The sequence below is a fragment of the Erinaceus europaeus genome, chromosome 3 (assembly GCF_950295315.1).
Source record: "Erinaceus europaeus chromosome 3, mEriEur2.1, whole genome shotgun sequence".
Taxonomy (NCBI): domain Eukaryota; kingdom Metazoa; phylum Chordata; class Mammalia; order Eulipotyphla; family Erinaceidae; genus Erinaceus; species Erinaceus europaeus.
The window spans coordinates 142217456-142237834 of record NC_080164.1 but is presented as its reverse complement, the minus strand read 5'-3'; the positions used below and the strand labels follow the sequence as shown (position 1 = coordinate 142237834).

The window sequence follows — 20379 nt, the reverse complement described above, 5'->3', positions numbered from 1 at the left end:
TAAACTTCTTTTGCACTAGTTTTCACTAGCCCTGCAACCAGTATTATTCAGAAGCAACGTAGTATTCTGCCGGATTTATTTAATCAGTGGGGACTGTCAGCTTTTTCTCATTCTTCTTCTTCTTCTTCTTCTTCTTCTTCTTCTTCTTCTTCTTCTTCTTCTTCTTCTTCTTTTCTTTTTTTACTATCACCATACCTATATATTTTTAAATGTTATGTGTATCTTTTAAATACCTTTATTTATTTTGAATACAGACAGGAATTGAGAAGGATATTCTGGCATATGGAATGCCAGGGATTGAAGTGAGGACCTCATGCTTGAGGTCACACATTATCCACTGCATCACCTCCTGGGTGTTTTCCTAATTAGTAAAAATTTGACTCTTGCAAAGAATTAAGTTTCAGTGGTAGCTCAGGAATAAGGGGAATGAACTTGTTCTTTTGGACACCTAACAGCTGTTTAGCATTGAGACAGTCTTCTCCTGTGTCCTTCCTTGTACTTGTATGAGTCTATCTTGAATGAAAAGAGGGTTTTTGAAAGTAATTGCTAACAAGATTGTGTTTGTATGCTATACAGCTTATGAGGGTCCCCCCCCCCAAGATAATCTCATTGGCTCTTCTTAATAATGAACTTGTAAAATAGACAGTAAAATAGATAATACCTTCATTCTTGGTTACAGATCAGTCAGAAACCTAAAAGCATTTAATGACAAGCTTGTATTTATTTTTTTAGATTTTATTTATTTATGAGAAAGATAGGAGGAGAGAGAAAGAACCAGACATCATCACTCTGGCACATGTGCTGCTGGGGATCGAACTCGGGACCTCATGCTTGAGAGTCCAAAGCTTGATCACTGCGCCACCTCCCAGACCATGACAAGCTTATATTTAAATCTGAGTTATTTGCTTTTCAAATTTTCGGTCTCCTCCCACCCCCATAATAAAATGTGTTCAATGTAGCATATATCCCAAAAAGTAAATGTCAAACCAGCTTTTCTTCATTTATTCATCTTACTTGTGTCTTGGGAATCAGTCTTGTTGAAAAAATCTTATTGTTACTCATTTGATATTTAAAAAAAGATTGATGTCTAGGTGATGGCATATGGGTGGAATGCATGTGTTCCAGGAATGGGGTCTTGGGTTTGATAGATTTTCCCTGCCGTCACCACCATATGAGAATACCAAAGACTAATGACTGGCTATCCACAGATGGTGGGAAAAGGTGCTTTGGTCTCAAGATTTATCTTAAAAATACATTTAGAGTAAAAATTGGGCCAGGACGTCTACTCAGCAGCATGGGAACCCAACACCATAGTTTAACAATGAAAGGCAACTATTATAACAGTTGATTGATCACTTCTGCTACATTGTAATTGGAAATACAGCTTCCTGGAGCCAGAGGGTGGGAAACTACTAAAAATGTGGAAAGGAAATAACTTTTAAAATTGTTTTCCTATAATTGTTCCCTAGTACTGCAGATCAACAAAGATGATGTGACTGCCCTACACTGTAAAGTTGTATGCCTTATCCAGAATGGAAGTTTCAAGGAAGCCTTGAATGTTATCAATACTCACACCAAAGTATTAGCCAAGTAAGTGATTCTGTTAGTTATGAGACGCTCATTTACCATAATTATAATCATTTATATAGTTCTGTGATCACTGCTTAGTGACTTTTTTTTTTTTTTAACCAGAGCACTACTCAGCTCTGGTTTATGGTAGTGTGGGGGATTGAACCTGGGACTTCAGAGCTTCAGGCATGAGAGTCTGTTTGCATAACCATTATGCTCTCTACCCCAGGCCATTAATGTTCTCTCCCCCCACCACCACCATTTTCTTTTTTCTTTTAATTTTTTTTCCACTTTTGTAGCCCTTGTTTATTGTCGTTGTTATTGTTGTTATTGCTGTCATTGTTGTTGGATAGGACAGAGAGAAATGGAGAGAGGAGGGGAAGACAGAGAGGGGGAGAGAAAGATAGACACCTGCAGACCTGCTTCACCGCCTGTGATGCAACTCCCCTGCAGGTGGGGAGCCGGGGGCTTGAACCGGGATCCTTAATAATGCTGGCCCTTGCGTTTGGCGCCATGTGTGCTTAACCCACTGTGCCACCACCTGGCTCCCCATTTTCTTCATATGTATATATGGCAGAGAGGCAAAGAGAAAACCAAAACATCACTCTGGCCCATGCTCTGCTGGGGAGTGAGCTCAGGACCTCATACTTTATAGAGTCCCACACTTTACTCTGCCGCCTCCCAGGGATGAATTTTTAAAACTATGTATATAAGAGTGTTTATCAGTTATTTAGATATGTGTACTATGTTTGTTTGTTTTTAAGATCTATACTTGATAATCATTTCTCTTCCCCCCTCCCCTGCCCCCCACCATCTCTGGGACTTGATGGGTCCAGGCTCACTTTTTCAGATTGAAAAGGGATGGTGGTTGGGGGCAATCAGACACCATAGCACTAAAACTTCCTTCAGTAGGGTGGGGCCAGTCTCAAACCTGGGCTGCATACATGGCAAGGCAGAGCATTATCCAAGTGAACTATTTTGCCTTGTCTTACTGTATTGTGCTTTAATTGTTTTACACACTTACGGTTTGTCATAACCCTATGACCAGCAAGTCTTTCAACTCCTTTCTTCTCGTGACATCTCCTTTGTGTCTCTTGCCACCTATTAGTTATTCCCCCAGTATTTCAGGCTTTTCTGTTAGTATAGCTGTGATTTATGATCAGTAATTTTTGTTATTACTATTTTTGTTCTAGAGCATGGTAAACTGCATATTATGATATCACAAATTTAACTGATTAATGTTATGTATTTTCTGACTATTCCAGGGACCAGGTTTTTCTCTTCTGGCCTCCTCTGTTTCTTAAAACACAACAATATTGAAATTAGACCAATTAGTAACCCTGCAGTGACCTAGGTGTTCAAGTGCCCATGTCTCTCACCTTAAAAGCTAGAAGTTGGGAGTCAGGTGTTAGCGCGGGTTAAGCGCATGTGGCGCAAAGCGCAAGGATCAATGTGAGAATCCTGGTTCGAGTCCGGCTCCCCACCTGCAGGGGAGTCGTTTCACAGGCGGTGAAGCAGGTCTGCATGTGTCTTATCTTTCTCCCCCCCCTCTCTGTCTTCCCCTCCTCTCTCCATTTCTCTCTGTCCTATCCAACAATGACATCAATAACTACAACAATAATAAAAACAACAAGGGCAACAAAAAGGTAGTAAATAAATAAATATATTTGTTTAAGTCTAAAAAAATGGCTAGAAATTTTTTAGGGTAATGAGTTCATATCTAAAGCCAAGATAGGTCAGAAGCTAGGTCTAAACAATTAACCATAATTTGTGAATGCAAAAGAAAAGTAATTGAAGGGAATTAAAAGTGAACACATACCCATACACACCTTGTTGATAAGGAGAAAGTTTTGGTGGTTTGGATAAATGCTCAAACCAGCCACAATTAGACTTATGCCAAAGTCTAATTTAGAGAAAGGTCGTAAGTCTTCAGTTTTGTGAAGTCTGAAAGAGTGAGGGAGCTGAGAACTTTGAAACTAACAGACTGATTCATGAGGTTTAAGGGAAGAAGCCCTTTTAATAACATTAAAGTGCAATGTGTAGTAGCAAGTGCTGATGTTAAAGCTGCCACATGTTAACCAAAAGATCTGGCTAAGGTCATTGTTGAAGGTTGCTGCATTCAATAGCAGGTTATTGGTGTAGACGGAACCGCCTTGGGAAGAAGATGACATGTAGGGCTTTCATAGCTAGAGGAAAAAAGCCAGTCCTTACTTCAAATTTTGAAGGCAAGTTGACTTTCACTTTGGGTGCTAATGCATGTTGTAAGGTAAGTTGAAGTTTGTGGTTGTTTCCAACTCCAGAAATCTGTGGCCCTTGAGAATTTGCTAAATCCACTCTGCCTGCGCTCCATTAATAGAACAACCAAGACAGATGGCAGCACATTTGTTTATAACATGGTTTACTGAATAGCTTAAGTCCACTGCTGACACCTGCTCAGATGAAAGTTTGTTTTAAAAATATAACTACTCTGGCTGGCAAAATAGCTCACTTCGATATTGTGTTGCTTTGCCATGTGCATAACCCAGGCTTCAGTCTGGCCCAGACTGCACTGAAGGAAGCTTTGGTGCTGTGGTGTGTGTGTGTATATATTTAAAAGGTGGGGGTTGGTGGCGGAGGCTAGATAGCCTAATGGTTATGCAAACAGACTCTCATGCCTGAGGCTCCAAATCCCAGATTCAATCTCTCCCCCTCCCCATAAGCCAAAGCTGAACAGTGCTCTGGTTAAAAATAAAAATTAAAAATAATTTTAAAAGAATATATATACACATATATACACTCACACTCATTGATGGTATACCTGTTCACCTAAGAACTCTAGAGACGTACAGGAAATATATGTTTTGTGTCTATTAACGTAGCATTCATTTGTAGCTCATGGGTCAAGGAAGGGAGCAGTTTCAATTTTCAGGTCTTTCTACTGAAGACCTGTAAAGGTTATAACTGTTATAAATAGTACTTTCCCCCATAAACAACCTTGGTCCATACCTTGAAGTGATAGGATCAAGATAAGGGGACTCTGCACTCCAGCTCCATCAGCACCCAGAAGGAAAAGGAGAGGGACATATGGAAGTAGTTATGATGTCACGAGTGGCTTAGAGGGAAAGAGAGGAATGAATCAGAAAAAGAAGGGGCAACTATATATAAATGTGGACAGATAGTTGTAGAGAAGATGGTTGGCCCATGTCTAAAACTTTAGGGGAACTGTGGTGGATTGCAGTGGGGAGAGTGAAGATTCAGAACTCTGGTGATGGGAATGGTGTGGATTCAAACCCCTGTTGACATGTCATTCTGTAATATAAAAAAAATTTAAAAAGAAAAGAAAATCATTTAAGAATAAATATAAATAAATAGTACTTCCTCTGATGGATTATGGCACAGTTGAAAGCTTAAAAAAGACTCACCATTCTAGATACTATTGAGAGTATTCTTGATTATCTAGGCAGTGACTCACCCAGTTAAGCACACACATTACCTTGTAGAGGACCTGGGTTCATGCCACTGGTCTCCACCTTCAGGAGGGAAGCTTTGCAAGTGGTGAAGCAGTGCTACAGGTCTCAGTCTCTCTCTCTTAATTTTTCAATTATCTTTATTTTTATTTATTGGATAGAGACAGCCAGAAATCTAGGGGAAAAGGGGTGATAGAGAGGGAGAGACACCTGCAATACTGCTTTATCACTTGAAAAGCTTTCCCCCTGTAGGTAGGGACAGGGGGCTTGAACCTGGGTCCTTGGACATTGTAACATGTGCACTCAACTGGGTGCACCACTACCCAGCCCCTAGGTGTCTCTCTATCTCCCACTCCCCTCTCAGTTTCTGTCTATGTCATATCCAATAAATAATTTTAAAAATCTAACAAAAAGCATCACATGGGCGTTCAGGAGTCGGGAGGTAGCGCCGTGGGTTAAGTGCACATGGTGCAAAGCTCAAGGACTATTGTAAGGATCTTGGTTAGAGCCCCCGGCTCCCCACCTGCTGGGGAGTCGCTTCACAAGCAGTGAAGCAGGTCTGCAGGTGTCTGTCTTTCTCTCCCCCTCTCTGTCTTCCCCTCCTCTCTCCATTTCTCTCTGTCCTATCCCACAATGATGACAACAACAGCAATAATAATAACTACAACAATAAAAAAAAAAGAAAACAAGGGCAACAAAAGGGAAAATAAATATATATTTTTTTAAAAAAGCATCACGTGCTGCAGAGAATTTTATTTATTTATTTATTTAGTGAAAGGAGGGCCCAGTTGGTAACAATAAACTTTACTACTATCTGAGCTTAAGTGCCACAGCAATCCCAACCCTTAGCAGTCACCACTGTAGTTAGCCATCATCATCAACATAAAGGCAAGACAGTCTAGCAGGAAAAAAATGTGTCTCCTTCTTCCTTCCTTCCTTCCTTTCTTTCTTTCTCTCTCTCTCCCTCCCTTTCTTTCTTTCTTTCTTTCTTTCTTTCTTTCTTTCTTTCTTTCTTTCTTTCTTTTTAGAGAGGGAGACCACAGCTCCAAAGCTTCCCGCAGTGCAGTGAAGGCCAGGCTCAAACCTGGGTCTTACACATAACATAGCAAAGCAGCACACTTTGCATCCAGGGGACTTATTTCACCTGCTCCCCTATGTTGAAACTCTTAAGACACAGATATTGGCTAGCATTTTTTTTAAACAAAGATTTTTTTAACGGTGTATTTACATTGCTTTCTTAGGCGTAATTCCACCATACACTTAAAAGACTACAGTATAGTATGAATATAAATTTTATTTGTACTGAGAAACCAGAAAGTTCAGTGACTTGCTTGATTACAATATTCACTTTATTGTGATGGTCTGGTATTGAGCCAGCAATGTCCATGGGGTGTGTCTGTATGTCAGGTGCATAGAGCAGTGTCTGGCATACAGTGTGGGACTCCACAGCATAATTAATAATTACGTATTTTGTTTTCCTTTTTCAGTAGCTCTCTTTCTTTTGAAAAGGCATATTGTGAATACAGACTGAACAGAATTGAGAATGCCTTGAAGACAATAGAAAGTGCCAACCAACAGACCGACAAACTAAAGGAGCTATATGGACAAGTGGTAATTACTGCTTTAAAATACCTGTTGACAGTTATCCTGAGTGAGCATGACTACTTTTAGCAAGGAGCAGGGATAAGGAACCCCAGCCCATCCTGATGCTCCATAAAATTTGCCACCAAACCAGTTCATGAGGTTTGAACATATTCCCTCTTTTATTTATCTTCCTACAGTGGTTGCATATGTAATGTTTTGTGAACAAATCGATTTCTTAGAATAATTTGAAAATTAATAACAGTCCTGTGGAATTTGGGCCTTTTACTTGGGAAGATATACAGACCAGTGAGCTTTTTATACTTACACACTTCTGAATTGTATTTGTTTGTTTGTTTTAAGCTGATACTTCATTCTAAATTAAAAGGAGATCATGATGGTCAAGAATTTGAAATTCACGTAATACCTGATGCTAAAAGGTTATTGAAACATATAGACTAAACTGAAAGAAGCATATAGATTAAACAGAACTGTTATGTTAGAGCTAGCAAAACTCTTAAAAAACTTAAAGAGGGGGAGTCGGGCTGTAGCGCAGCGGGTTAAGCGCAGGTGGCGCAAAGCGCAGGGACCGGCATAAGGATCCCGGTTCAAACCCCGGCTCCCCACCTGCAGGGGAGTCGCTTCACAGGCGGTGAAGCAGGTCTGCAGATGTCTGTCTTTCTCTCCTCCTCTCTGTCTTCCCCTCCTCTCTCCATTTCTCTCTGTCCTATTCAACAACGACGACATCAATAATAACTACAACAAGGGCAACAAAAGGGAATAAATAAATAAAAAAAATAAATAAAATAAATAAATAAAAAAAAAAAAAACTTAAAGAGGGAGGCAGGTGGTGGCTCACCTGGTTGAGTGCATATATTACAATGTACAAAGACCTGGGTTCAAGCCCCCAGTCCCCACCTGCAGGGGGAATGCTTTGCAAGTGGTGAAGTGGAGCTACAGATGTCTCTCTGTCTCTCTCCCTATCATCCCCTTCTCTCTCAATTTCTGTCTGTCTCTATCCAAAAAATAAAGATAATACAAGAACTATTAAAAATTTTTTAAAAAAAGCTTAGAGATGGGGGCCAATTGATGGCACCCCTGGTTGGGTGCAAATGTTGCAGTGCACAAGGACCTGGGTTCAAGCCCCAGATTCCCACCTGCAGGGGGCAAGCTTCACAACTGGTGAAGCAGTACTGCAGATGTCTCTTTTTCTCTACATCTCCCCCTTTTCCATCTCAGTTTGTCTGTCTCTACCTAGTACATAAATATTTTTTTTAAAAAAATTTAAGATCTTGGTTTGGGGTAAATAAATTTATATTAAATATATATATTCCCCAGAGGTGTAGTGCATATTTAACAATACTAATGGGTTGAAGAAAGATTTGGTCAAGTCTGTGGCTTATAATTCTATAAAGAAGATTGAGTTTAGGGTAAATTTTAGCAATTTTCTATTGATAATGAGAAGCAGTTTCTATCATACAGGATGAATAAATTTACCCAGTGTGGCAGGGTTGTTTTTTGAGCAGGTAGGAGGATCATATTGAAGGCTTCACTAGACTGGCTTTTTCAGGGAGAGACAGAGTCTTACTGACTTGAGGACAACCATAGTAAAATTAATCTATCCAAGGAGTAGATAGATTAATATTCCAGACTTGAATATAAATCCTGTTAACCTTTAATTTTGTCCCTATTTACTAGGGCTTAAAAATTCTGTTATTATTTTGTACTGTGAGAAATTTTTATCATTGTAAATCAGATTTAAGTAAAATAGGGTAATTTTTTTTAATAATGAGTTTTTTTAATATTTATTTTTAATTTATTTATTGGAAAATTAATGTTTTACATTTGACAGTAAATATAATAGTTTGTACATGCATAACATTTTCCAGTTTTCCATATAACAATACAACCCCCACTAGGTCCTCTGTCATCCTTTTTGAACCTGTATTCTCCCAACCACCCACCCCAGAGTCTTTGGTGCAATATTCCAGTTCAGATTCTACTTGTGTTTTCTCTTCTGATCTTGTTTTTCACCTTCTGCCTGAGAGTGAGATCATCCCATAGTCATCCTTCTGTTTCTGACTTATTTCACTTAACATGATTTCTTCAAGCTCCATCCAAGATCGGCTGAAAACAGTGAAGTCACCATTTTTTGTAGCTGAGTAGTATTCCATTGTGTATATATACCACAACTTGCTTAGCCACTCATCTGTTGTTGGACACCTGGGTTGTTTCCAGGTTTAGGCTATTACAAATTGTGCTGCTAAGAACATATGTGTACACAGATCTTTTTGGATGGGTGTGTTCAGTACCTTAGGATATATTCCCAGGAGAGGAATTGCAGGATCATAGGGTAGGTCCGTTTCTAGCCTTCTGAGCGTTCTCTAGACTGTTCTCCACAGAGGTTGGGCCAATTTACATTCCCACCAGCAATACAGGAGGGTTCCTTTGACCCCACAACCTCTCCAGCATTTGTTGCTGTTACCTTTTCTGATATATGACATTTCACAGGAGTGAGATGGTATTTCATTGTTTTTATTTGCATTTCTCTGACAATCAAAGACTTGGAACATTTTTTTCATGTGTTTCTTGGCCTTTTGGATCTCTTCTATGGTGAACATTCTGTCCATGTCTTCTCATTTTTGGATGGGGTTATTTGTCCATGTCTTCTCATTTTTGGATGGGGTTATTTGTTTTCTTGTGGTTGAGTTTGGCAAACTCTTTATATATTCTGGTTATTAGCCTTTTGTCTGATGTATGGCATGTAAAGATCTTCTTCCATTCTTTGAGGGGTCTCTTGGTTTGGGTAGTGTTTTCTTTTGCTGTGCAGAAGGTTTTTAATTTGATGTAGTCCTATAGGTGTGTGCTTGCTTTAGTCTTCTTTATAACTGGATTCTTTTCATTGAAGATGTCTTTAAAATTTATGCGGAAAAGAGTTCTGCCAATATTTTCCTCTAAGTATCTGTTAGTTTGTGGTCTAACATCCAAGTCCTTGATCCAACTGGAATTTACTTTTGTATTTGGTGAAATACAGTGATTCAGTTTCATTCTTCTGCATGTTTCAACCCATTTTTTCCAACACCATTTATTGAAGAGACTCTGTTTCCCCATTTAATAGGCTGTGCACTTTTTTCAAAGATTAGATGTCCATAGGTGTGGGGGCTCACTTCTGGGCTCTCAATTCTATTCCACTGGTCAGTGTGTCTATTCATGTTCCAGTACCAAGCAGTTTTGATTACAATGGCCCTATGATACAATTTGAGATCTGGGAGTGTGATGCCTCCAGTTCTGTTTTTTTTTTTTTTTTCTCAAGATTGTTTTGGCAATTCTAGGTCTTTTCTGGTTCCAGATAACATTTGTAGCATCTGTTCTGTTCTCCTAAAAAAATGTGGTTGGGATCTTGATGGGGATAGCATTAAATTTGTATAAGGCTCTGGGTAGTATATTCATTTTGATGATATTAATTCTTCCAACTCATGAATATCTTTCCATTTCTTTGTGTCTTTTTCAATTTCCTTGAGTAATGACTCATAATTTTCAGTATACAAGTCTTTCACTTCTTTGGTTAGGTTTACTCCTAGATATTTTATTGTTTTTGTTGCTATAGTAAAAGGAATTGATTTCTGGATTTCAACTTCTTCTAACTTAGTGTTTGCATAGAGGAATGCCACTGACTTTTGAATGTTAATTTTGTAGCCTGACACCTTACTGTATTGCCTGATGATATCCAAAAGCTTCTTTCTGGATTCCTTAAGTTTTTTTTATTATTTCTTTATTGGAGAATTAATGTTTTATATTCAACAGTAAATACAATAGTTTGTACATGCATAACATTTCTTTATTAGGGAATTAATGTTTTACATTCAACAGTAAATACAATAGTTTGTACATGCATAACATTCCCCAGTTTCCCATATAACAATACAACCCCCACTAGGTCCTCTGTCATCCTTCTTGGACCTGTATTCTCCGGACCCACCTACCCCCACCCCAACCCTAGAGTCTTTTTTTTTTTTTTTTTAACCAGAGAACTCCTCAGCTCTGGTTTATGGTGGTGCAGGGGATTGAACCTGGGACTTTGGAGCCTCAGGCATGGGAGTCTGTTTGCATAACCATTATGCTATCTACCCTCTGCCAGGTTTTTCTATTTATACTATCATGTCATCTGCAAATAGGGAAAGTTTGACTTCTCTACCAGTCTGTATGTATGCCTTTAATTCCTTGCTCCTGCCTGATTGCTATGGCAAGAACTTCCAACACTGTATTGAATAGTAATGGTGATAGTGGGCAGCCCTGTGATCTGAGGGGGAATGCTTCCAGTTTTTCACCATTGAGTATGATCTTGGCTGTAGGTTTGCTATATATAGACTCCACTATCTTCAGGAATTTTCCATCTATTCCCATTTTTTGTAGTGTTTTGATCATAAAGGGATGTTGTATTTTGTCAAAGACTTTCTATACATGTATTCATATGACTGTGGTTTTTGGTCTTGCTTTTGTTGATGTGGTGGATCACGTTGATTGATTATGTATATTAAACCAACCTTGCATGCTTGGGATAAACCCCACTTAGTCATAATGAACAATCTTTTTAATATACTACTGTATCCGGTTGGCTAGAATTTTGTTCAGTATTTTAGCATCTATGTTCATCAGAGATATTGGTCTGTAGTTTTCTTTTTTGGTTGTGTCCCTGTCTGCTTTTGATATCAAAGTGATGTTGGCTTTATAGAAGCTGGCAGGGAGTATTCCAGTGTCTTTAATCTTCTGGGAGACTTTTAAAAGTAGAGGTATTGGTTCTTCTTTGAAGTTTTTGTGGAATTCATTTGTAAAACCATCTGGTCCAGGACTTTTATTTTTGGGAAGATTTTTGATAACTGTTTCAATTTCATTAGCTGTGATGGGCCTGTTCATGTTATCTACTTCCTCTTTACTTAGTTTTGGAAGTTCGTAGGTATCTAGGATTCATCCATTTCTTCCAGGTTCTCTAGCTTGGTGGCATATAAGAAGCCTCGCATGGTATGTTGAATTTCTGTGGTGTCTGTTGGGATATCTCCTCTTTCATTTGTTAGTATGCTTCTAGTTCTGCTTCTGGGATCCCTTCTGTTACATTGCTTGACGTTGTGGTCTATTTACATGGTCATTCTGTTACATTGGTTTGGTCTCACTCCCCCTGCCTCCGCAAGATTTTGGTTTAGTCCTTGCGTTTCCCTGATTCTTCCTCTCCCCGCCCTCTGTCCTACATACTTCCTGGGTTCCTGACTCTTCTGCTGGAGGAGAGAGAGGCAGCACAGAATTGGGTTGTGACTAGATTAGATTAGTTTTTTGAACCGTTTGCTTATGAATTAAGAAATACTGCTTCTGTGCTCAGCCATGTGTCCCTGGTCATCTGTCTCCTGCCTCGAAGCTAGCCCAGCATACTGGCGCCCTGAACTTTGACTGACAACTTAGGATCTGATTTATTTGGGTCTCTTCCCTTTTTTGTTTTGTGAATCTGTCTAAAGGTTTGTACCTATGTCTAAAGGGCAGTAGCTATGGAGACTCACAGTTTCCTTTGGTGAGTCTTAGGAGGTCCTCTCCTTCCTTCAGCTATCTTTTTCTAGGTGAAACAGACTGGAGATGGTATCTCAACTGGTAAACTGCTGGACTATTACCAACCACTTAATCTCTCCCTAGGCTCCTCTCTGTCCATGAGCCACACATGTTTGCACTCACCGGTGATTTGGTGGGTTCCAAATACGTTCTAGTCCTATCTTGTTGTGTCCCCAGGTGTTCTCCTTTGGTATTCCTAGTTGACCTGGGAGAGGAGAGGAGAGAAACACAGCTGCTGCTGCTCTGTAGCCCTGCCTCCAAAAGTCTCCCAGTATTTATTTATTTATTCACTTTTGTTCCACTTGTTTTATTGTTGTAGTTGTTGATGTTATTGTTGGATAGAATGGAGAGAAATGGAAAGAGGAGGGGAAGACAGAGAGGGGGAGAGACGTGCTTCTCCACTTGTGAAGCGACTCCCCTGAAGGTGGGGAGCTGGGAGCTTGAACTGGGATCCTTATACTAGTCCTTTCACTTTGCGTCTCCTGGCTGTGCTACTGCCGGACTCCCAAATAGGAGGTGAAAGGAAGAGGAGATAGGATAATGGTTATGTAGGGGGTCGGGCGGTGGCGCAGTAGGTTAAGCACATGAGGTGCAAAGTGCAGGAACCGGCGTAAGGATCCCGGTTCGAGCCCCCGGCTCCTCACCTGCAGGGGAGTCGCTTCACAGGTAGTGAAGCAGGTCTTCAGGTGTCTATCTTTCTCTCCCCTTCTCTGTCTTCCCCTCCTCTCTCCATTTCTCTCTGTCCTATCCAACAACGAATTGTGTCAACAAGGGCAATAATAATAACCACAACGAAGCTACAACAAGGGCAACAAAAGGGGGGGAAAATGGCCTCCAGGAGCAGTGGATTCATGGTGCAGGCACAGAGCCCAGCAATAACCCTGGAGGAGGAAAAAAAAAAAAAGGATAATGGTTATGCAAAAAGACTCATGCCTGAGGCTATGAAGTCCCAGGTTCAGTCTCCCTACCACCATAAGCCAGAATTGAGCAGTGTTTTAGTGAAAAAGAAAAAAAGAGGGAAGAAAGAAAAATTAAAGGAAAACTGTTTGGATGCCCCATGCTATGCTGAATTAGATTTCCTACTTTGTGGTTCCAAAAAGTTTTATGTGGTATTAGAGACATATTGCTACATTTGTCTTCTAGAATGAACTTTTTTAACTTGCTATTTCTCTCTTCAGTTATACCGGTTAGAACGCTATGATGAATGCTTAGCTGTGTATAGAGATCTTGTCCGAAACTCCCAAGATGATTATGATGAAGAAAGAAAAACAAACCTTTCAGCCGTTGTGGCAGCTCAAAGCAACTGGGAAAAAGTGGTTCCAGTGAGTATCTTTCTGTACCCATACGAATTATGAGGTGATAGTTGTGTCTTAATGTTTGACTGATACTTTGCTCTGTGATAGGAGAACTTGGGCTTCCAAGAAGGTACACATGAGCTGTGCTACAATGCTGCGTGTGCACTGATAGGACAAGGCCAGCTGACCCAGGCAATGAAAATTCTACAAAAAGCTGAAGGTGGGAGGTTAATTAAAATTATATGTAAATGTACTATGCTTATAATTTTGTAAAGTATTCCACAAAATTGCATCTGAATATGTAAATGGAAATTATTGATGCATTGGGAGTTTCTCACAATTCTTGTAGCCTTTCTCTTATGTATTGATTTTTTTTTTTTTGAGAGAGAGAGACCAGAGCACCACTCCATCATTAATAATAATCTTTTCCTTTTTTTGCATTTGCTCAATTAGTACTCTGCCTGGCTGAACAGACATGTTACCATGTGCCAAGCCCTGCTCCCTACCTGCAGAAAGGAAGTTTCACAAGTGATGAAGCATGGCTGCAAATGTCTCTTTCTCTCTCCCTCTCTAGTTCCCTCTCCCTTCTCAATTTCTCTCTGTCCTATCAAATAAAATAAAAGATTTCCAGGAGCAGTAAGAGTCATCAAGCAGAAACCATGCCCCAGCAGTGACCCTGGTGGCAATAAGAAACATAAAAACAAAAAGAACAAACAAACAAATATATTAAATGGTTCTGTGTGGATGCTAATTGAAAACATTTATAAATAAGCTCCAAAATTTAGAAACATCCTGATTTCTGTCTTCCTGAAGAATTGAAATTTTATGATAACCACTAAAAGATTTCTGTGTATTAAAGTTAGTAAAGATAGTAGTGTAATAGTATAGGAGGCTATTCAGTGGATAGTGTTGGACCCTCTAACTTGAGCGCATGACAGCATATATTATGCTAGAGTGACACTCTGGTTCGCCCTCCCCTTTCTCAGAAATAAATCATAAAAGAAAATTGTGGGGAGTCTGGCGATAGCGCAGTGGGTTAAGTGCATGTGGCGTGAGGCTCAAGGACCGGCAAAAGGATTCCGGTTTGAGCCCTGGGCTCCCTACCTGCAGGGAAGTCGCTTCCCAAGCGGTGAAGCAGGTCTGTAGGTGTCTGTCTTTCTGTCCCCCTTCTGTCTTCCCCTCCTCTCTCCATTTCTCGCTGTCCTATCTGACAACAACAATGAAGGGCAACAAGAGGGAAAATAAATTAAAAAAAAAAAAAAGGAAAATTGTGTGGATCTCTATTTATTACAAAATAAAGATATTATATTTGGTTGGGGAAGGAGGTTTTTATAGTAGTATGTGCATTTATACACATGAAAGTAGAGACTGAAATGTTAAGAATGCCTTATCTCTCAGTGGTGGGATTATTGTCTTTTATATTGTTTTGTAATTGATATTTAAATTTTTTTAATTATCTTTATTGGATAGAGACAGCCAGAAATTGAGAAGGAAGGGGGTGACAGAAGGAGAGAGACAGAGAGACACCTGCAGCCCTGCTTCACCACTCATGAAGCTTTCCCCCTGAAGGTGGGGACCGGGGGCTCAAACCCAAATCCTTGCGCACTGTAACGTGTGCTCAGTCAGGTGCACCACCACCTGGCCCCTTTAATTGATATTTTATAATAATCCATTACTAAATTTATATTTTAAATTCCCTTTAATTTTTTTTATATATATAAAATAGAAATATTGACAAGACCATAGGATAAGGGGTACAGTTCCACACAGTTCCCACCACCAGAGCGCCGTATCCCATCCCCTCCCTTGATAGCTTTCCTATTCTTTTTTTTTTAATGTAATTTATTAATTTTTATTGTTTTTTATTTTTATTTTATTTATTTATTTTTTTTCTTATTCCCACCGCCCAATCTCCATATCCCACCCCCTCCCCAGTAGCTTTCCCATTCTCTATCCCTCTGGGAGCATGGACCCAGGGTCATTGAGGGTTACAGAAGGTAGAAGGTCTGGCTTCTGTAATTGCTTCCCCGCTGAACATGGGCGTTGACTGATCGGTCCATACTCCCAGTCTGCCTCTCTCTTTCCCTAGTAGGGTGGGTCTCTGGGGAAGCTGAGCTCTAGGACACATTGGTGGGGTCGTCAATCCAGGGAAGCCTGGCTAGCATCCTGATGGCATCTGGAACCTGGTGACTGAAAAGAGAGTTAACATACAAAGCCAAACAAATTGTTGAGCAGTCATGGACCCAAAGCTTGGAATAGTGGAGAGGAAGTGTTAGGGAGGGTACTCACTGCAAACTCTAGTATACTTCTGCTTTCTTACTTTGGTGCCATACTCCAAACTCAGTCAATTTCTGCTTTGCGTTTCTACTTCTTTTTTTTTTTTTACATGCATAACATTCCCCAGATTCCCATTTAACAATACAACCCCCACTATTTCATTCATCATTTTTCATGGACCTATATTCTCCCCACCCACCCACCCACCCCCGAGTCTTTTACTTTGGTGTAATACTCCAATTCCATTTCAGGTTCGACTTGTGTTTTCTTTTCTAATCTTGTTTTTCAACTTCGGCCTGAGAGTGAGATCATCCCATATTCATCCTTCTGTTTCTGACTTATTTCACTCAACATGATTTTTTCAAGGTCCATCCAAGATCGGCTGAAAACGGTGAAGTCACCATTTTTTACAGCTGAGTAGTATTCCATTATGTATATATACCACAACTTGCTCAGCCACTCATCTGTTGTTGGGCACCTGGGTTGCTTCCAGGTTTTGGCTATTACAAATTGTGCTGCCAAGAACATATGTGTACACAGATCTTTTTGGATGGGAGTGTTGGGTTCCTTAGGATATATCCCCAGGAGGGGAATTGCAGGATCATAGGGTAGGTCCATTTCTAGCCTTCTGAGAGTTCTCCAGACTGTTCTCCACAGAGGTTGGATCAATTGACATTCCCACCAGCAGTGCAGGAGGGTTCCTTTGACCCCACACCCTCTCCAGCATTTGCTGCTGTTACCTTTTCTGATGTGTGACATTCTCACAGGAGTGAAGTGATATCTCATTGTTGTCTTGATTTGCATTTCTCTGACAATTAGAGACTTGGAGCATTTTTTCATGTGTTTCTCGGCCTTTTGGATCTCTTCTGTGGTGAATATTCTGTCCAAGTCCTCCCCCCATTTTTGGATGGGGTTATTTGTTGTCTTGTTGTTGAGTCTGGCAAGCTCTATATATGTTGGTTATTAAACTCTTATCTGATGTATGGCATGTAAAGATCTTCTCCCATTCTGTGAGGGGTCTCTTGATTTGGGTAGTGGTTTCTTTTGCTGTGAAGAAGCTTTTTAATTTGATGTAGTCCCATAGGTTTATACTTGCCTTAATCTTCCTTGTAATTGGATTCGTTTCATTGAAAATGTCTTTAAAATTTATGCGGAAAAAAGTTCTGCCAATATTTTCCTCTAAGTATCTGATAGTTTCTGGTCTAACATCCAAGTCCTTGATCCACTTGGAATTTACTTTTGTATTTGGTGAAATACAGTGATTCAGTTTCATTCTTCTGCATGTTTCAACCCATTGTTTCCAACACCATTTGTTGAAGAGACTCTGCTTTCCCCATGTAATAGTCTGGGCCCCTTTGTCAAAGATTAGATGTCCATACGTGTGGGGCCTCATTTCTGGGCTCTCAATTCTATTCCACTGGTCAGTGTGTCTGTTCATGTTCCAGTACCAAGCAGTTTTGATGACAATGGCCCTATAATACAGTTTGAGATCTGGGAGTGTGATGCCTTCGGTTCTGTTCTTTTTTCTCAAGATTGTTTTGGCAATTCTAGGTCTTTTCTGGTTCCAGATAAACATTTGTAGCATTTTTTCTATTCTCCTAAAAAATGTGCTTGGGATCTTGATGGGGATAGCATTAAATTTGTAGATGGCTCTGGGTAATATATTCATTTTGATGATGTTAATTCTTCCAACCCATGAACATGGAATATCTTTCCACTTCTTTGTGTCTTTTTCAATTTCTTTGAGTAGTGACTCATAATTTTCAGTATACAAGTCTTTCACTTCTTTGGTTAGGTTTACTCCTAGATATTTTATTGTTTTTGTTGCTATAGAAAAAGGAACTGATTTCTGGATTTCAATTTCTTCTAACTTAGTGTTTGCATAGAGGAATGCCACTGACTTTTGAATGTTAATTTTATAGCCTGACACATTACTGTATTGCCTGATGATTTCCAAAAGCTTCTTGCTGGATTCCTTAGGTTTTTCCATGTATACTATCATGTCATCTGCAAATAAGGAGAGTTTGACTTCTTCTCTTCCAATCTGTATGCCTTTAATTCCTTGCTCCTGCCTGATTGCTATGGCAAGAACTTCCAACACTATGTTGAATAGTAATGGTGATAGTGGGCAGCCCTGTCTAGTACCTGATCTGAGTGGAAATGCTTCCAGTTTTTCACCATTGAGTATGATGTTGGCTGTAGGTTTGCTATATATAGACTCCACTATCTTCAGGAATTTTCCATCTATTCCCATTTTTTGTAGTGTTTTAATCATAAAGGGATGTTGTATTTTGTCAAAGGCTTTCTCTGCATCTATTGATATGACCATGTGGTTTTTGGTCTTGCTTTTGTTGATGTGGTGGATCACATTGATTGATTTACGTATATTAAACCAACCTTGCATGCCTGGGATAAACCCCACTTGGTCATGATGAACAATCTTTTTGATATATTGCTGTATCCGGCTGGCTAGAATTTTGTTCAGTATTTTAGCATCTATGTTCATCAGAGATATTGGTCTGTAGTTTTCTTTTCTTGTTGTGTCCCTGTCTGCTTTTGGTATCAGGGTGATGTTGGCTTCATAGAAGCTGGCAGGGAGTATTCCAGTGTCTTCAATCTTCTGGAAGACTTTTAAAAGTAGAGGTATTAGTTCTTCTTTGAAAGTTTTGTAGAATTCATTTGTAAAACCATCTGGTCCAGGACTTTTATTTTTGGGAAGATTTTTGATAACTGTTTCAATTTCATTAGCTGTGATGGGCCTGTTCATGTTATCCACTTCCTCTTTACTTAGTTTTGGAAGTTGGTAGGTATCTAGGAAATCATTCATTTCTTCCAGGTTCTCTAGCTTGGTGTGGCATATAGTTGTTCATAGAAGCTTTCCTATTCTTTATCCCTCTGGGAGTATGGACCCGGGATCATTATGGGGTGCAGAAGGTGGAAGGTCTGGCTTCTGTAATTGCTTCCCCACTGTACATGAGCATTGGCAGGTCGATCCATATTCGCACCCTTTAATTTTTTTTGTGTTTACTAAAGAATGATAATGTCAGAAAGCTAGAATAGTACATAATTGTTACTTATGTAATCTGATGATAAAGAAATTTTTTATTTTTTTAATATTATAAAATTATCTTGGCAATGCTGTGCTTAAGAATATAGTTCTTGGGTGGCTCAGTGGCACACCCAGCTAAGTGCATGTGTCACCATGCGCAAGCTCCCCCCCCCCCCACCGCTCCCTACCTGCAGGAGGTTTGTGGGGACATTTCACAAGTAGTGAAGCAGGTCTGCAGGTATCTCTCTTTCTCCCCCCTCTATCTCCGACTTCTCTCAATTTCTCTCTCCATCTCATCAAATAAAATAGAAAAAAAAAAAGAATTTAGTTTTTATTTATTGGAATGGTATAAAGAATGGAATTACAAGTTAATTTTAAAACTTTTTTTTCCTATAGATCTTTGCCGTCGTTCATTTTCAGAAGATTCTGTAAGTATTTCCAGTGTTATTAAACTCAAATATTACACTAATATAAATTTGTAGGAAGTCCACTGATATTAATTTGCAGGAATCATCATTGTATTTATTGACTTTTTTGAAAAAGTGGCAATTCATTAATTAAAAGTTGCAATAGAAAGAAACCCTCTGGGGAGTCGGATGACATCTCGGCGGTTAAGCGCAGGTGGTGCAAAGCACAAGGACTGGCGTAAGGATCCCAGTTCAAGCCCCTGGCTTCCCACCTGCAAGGGAGTTGCTTCACAAGGGTGAAGCAGTCTGCAGGTGTCTATCTTTCTCTCCCCCTCTCTGTCTTCCCCTCCTCTCTCCATTTCTCTCTGTCCTATCCAACAATGACTACATCAGTAACAATAACAACTACAACAAGGGCAACAAAAGGGAATAAATAAATATTTAAAAAGAAAAGAAACCCTCCAGTTATCTTGATAAAGTTTCTTAGGATGAGAAATTACAAGATAATGCTTTAAACATTTTATTTTAAATTCATATAAGTACAATATAGTTTTCATTGGACGCAGTCAAACTCCCAGTTCAAACCCCTAGTCTTCACTTGCAGGAAGGAAGCTTCATAAGCAGTGAAACAGTGCTGTAGGATTCTTTCCCTCTCAAATTCTCCCTTCCCCCTCAATTTCTTTGTCTCTATCCAAAGTAAATAAAGTAAATATTTTTTAAAAACTTAAAAAATAAACTGATTTAAAATAAAACACTTGTCTAGTTGGAGGATTAATAGAAAATGCTTTTTTTTTCTTTAGGATGGAGCTGAGGAAGATCCACAAGCAGAACTGGCCATCATTCATGGGCAGATGGCTTACATTCTGCAGCTTCAGGGTCGTATTGATGAGGCTTTGCAACTTTATAATCAGATAATTAAACTAAAGTAAGTGATTTATTAAATTGTCTTCAATAGAAACTGAGTTTTTTAAAAATGTCTTCCATTTTGACTGTTGATCGCTGTTTGTAGGCCTACAGATGTGGCATTGCTGGCTGTGATTGCAAATAACATCATTACCATTAACAAGGTATGGTAGACTTATGGCTTTCCTCCCCTTGTATCTTGTACTGAAAACAGATTACTTCAGTTTAGTCTTAGGATAAGTGATGTTTTTTTTGTTTGT

At 39.5% G+C, this 20379-nt stretch overlaps 1 protein-coding gene across 1 annotated transcript in view; it reads left to right on the top strand.

The window, feature by feature from the left end:
- The window catches only part of SRP72 (signal recognition particle 72), a 40921-nt gene that overhangs the window by 1336 nt on the left and 19206 nt on the right, over nucleotides 1–20379 (top strand). The window contains exons 2-8 of the mRNA XM_007523855.3: nucleotides 1470–1590; nucleotides 6503–6626; nucleotides 13367–13510; nucleotides 13592–13703; nucleotides 19206–19237; nucleotides 20017–20141; nucleotides 20226–20283. Coding sequence (XP_007523917.1) covers nucleotides 1470–1590; nucleotides 6503–6626; nucleotides 13367–13510; nucleotides 13592–13703; nucleotides 19206–19237; nucleotides 20017–20141; nucleotides 20226–20283 — 716 coding nt within the window. The remainder of the gene's footprint in view (nucleotides 1–1469; nucleotides 1591–6502; nucleotides 6627–13366; nucleotides 13511–13591; nucleotides 13704–19205; nucleotides 19238–20016; nucleotides 20142–20225; nucleotides 20284–20379) is intronic.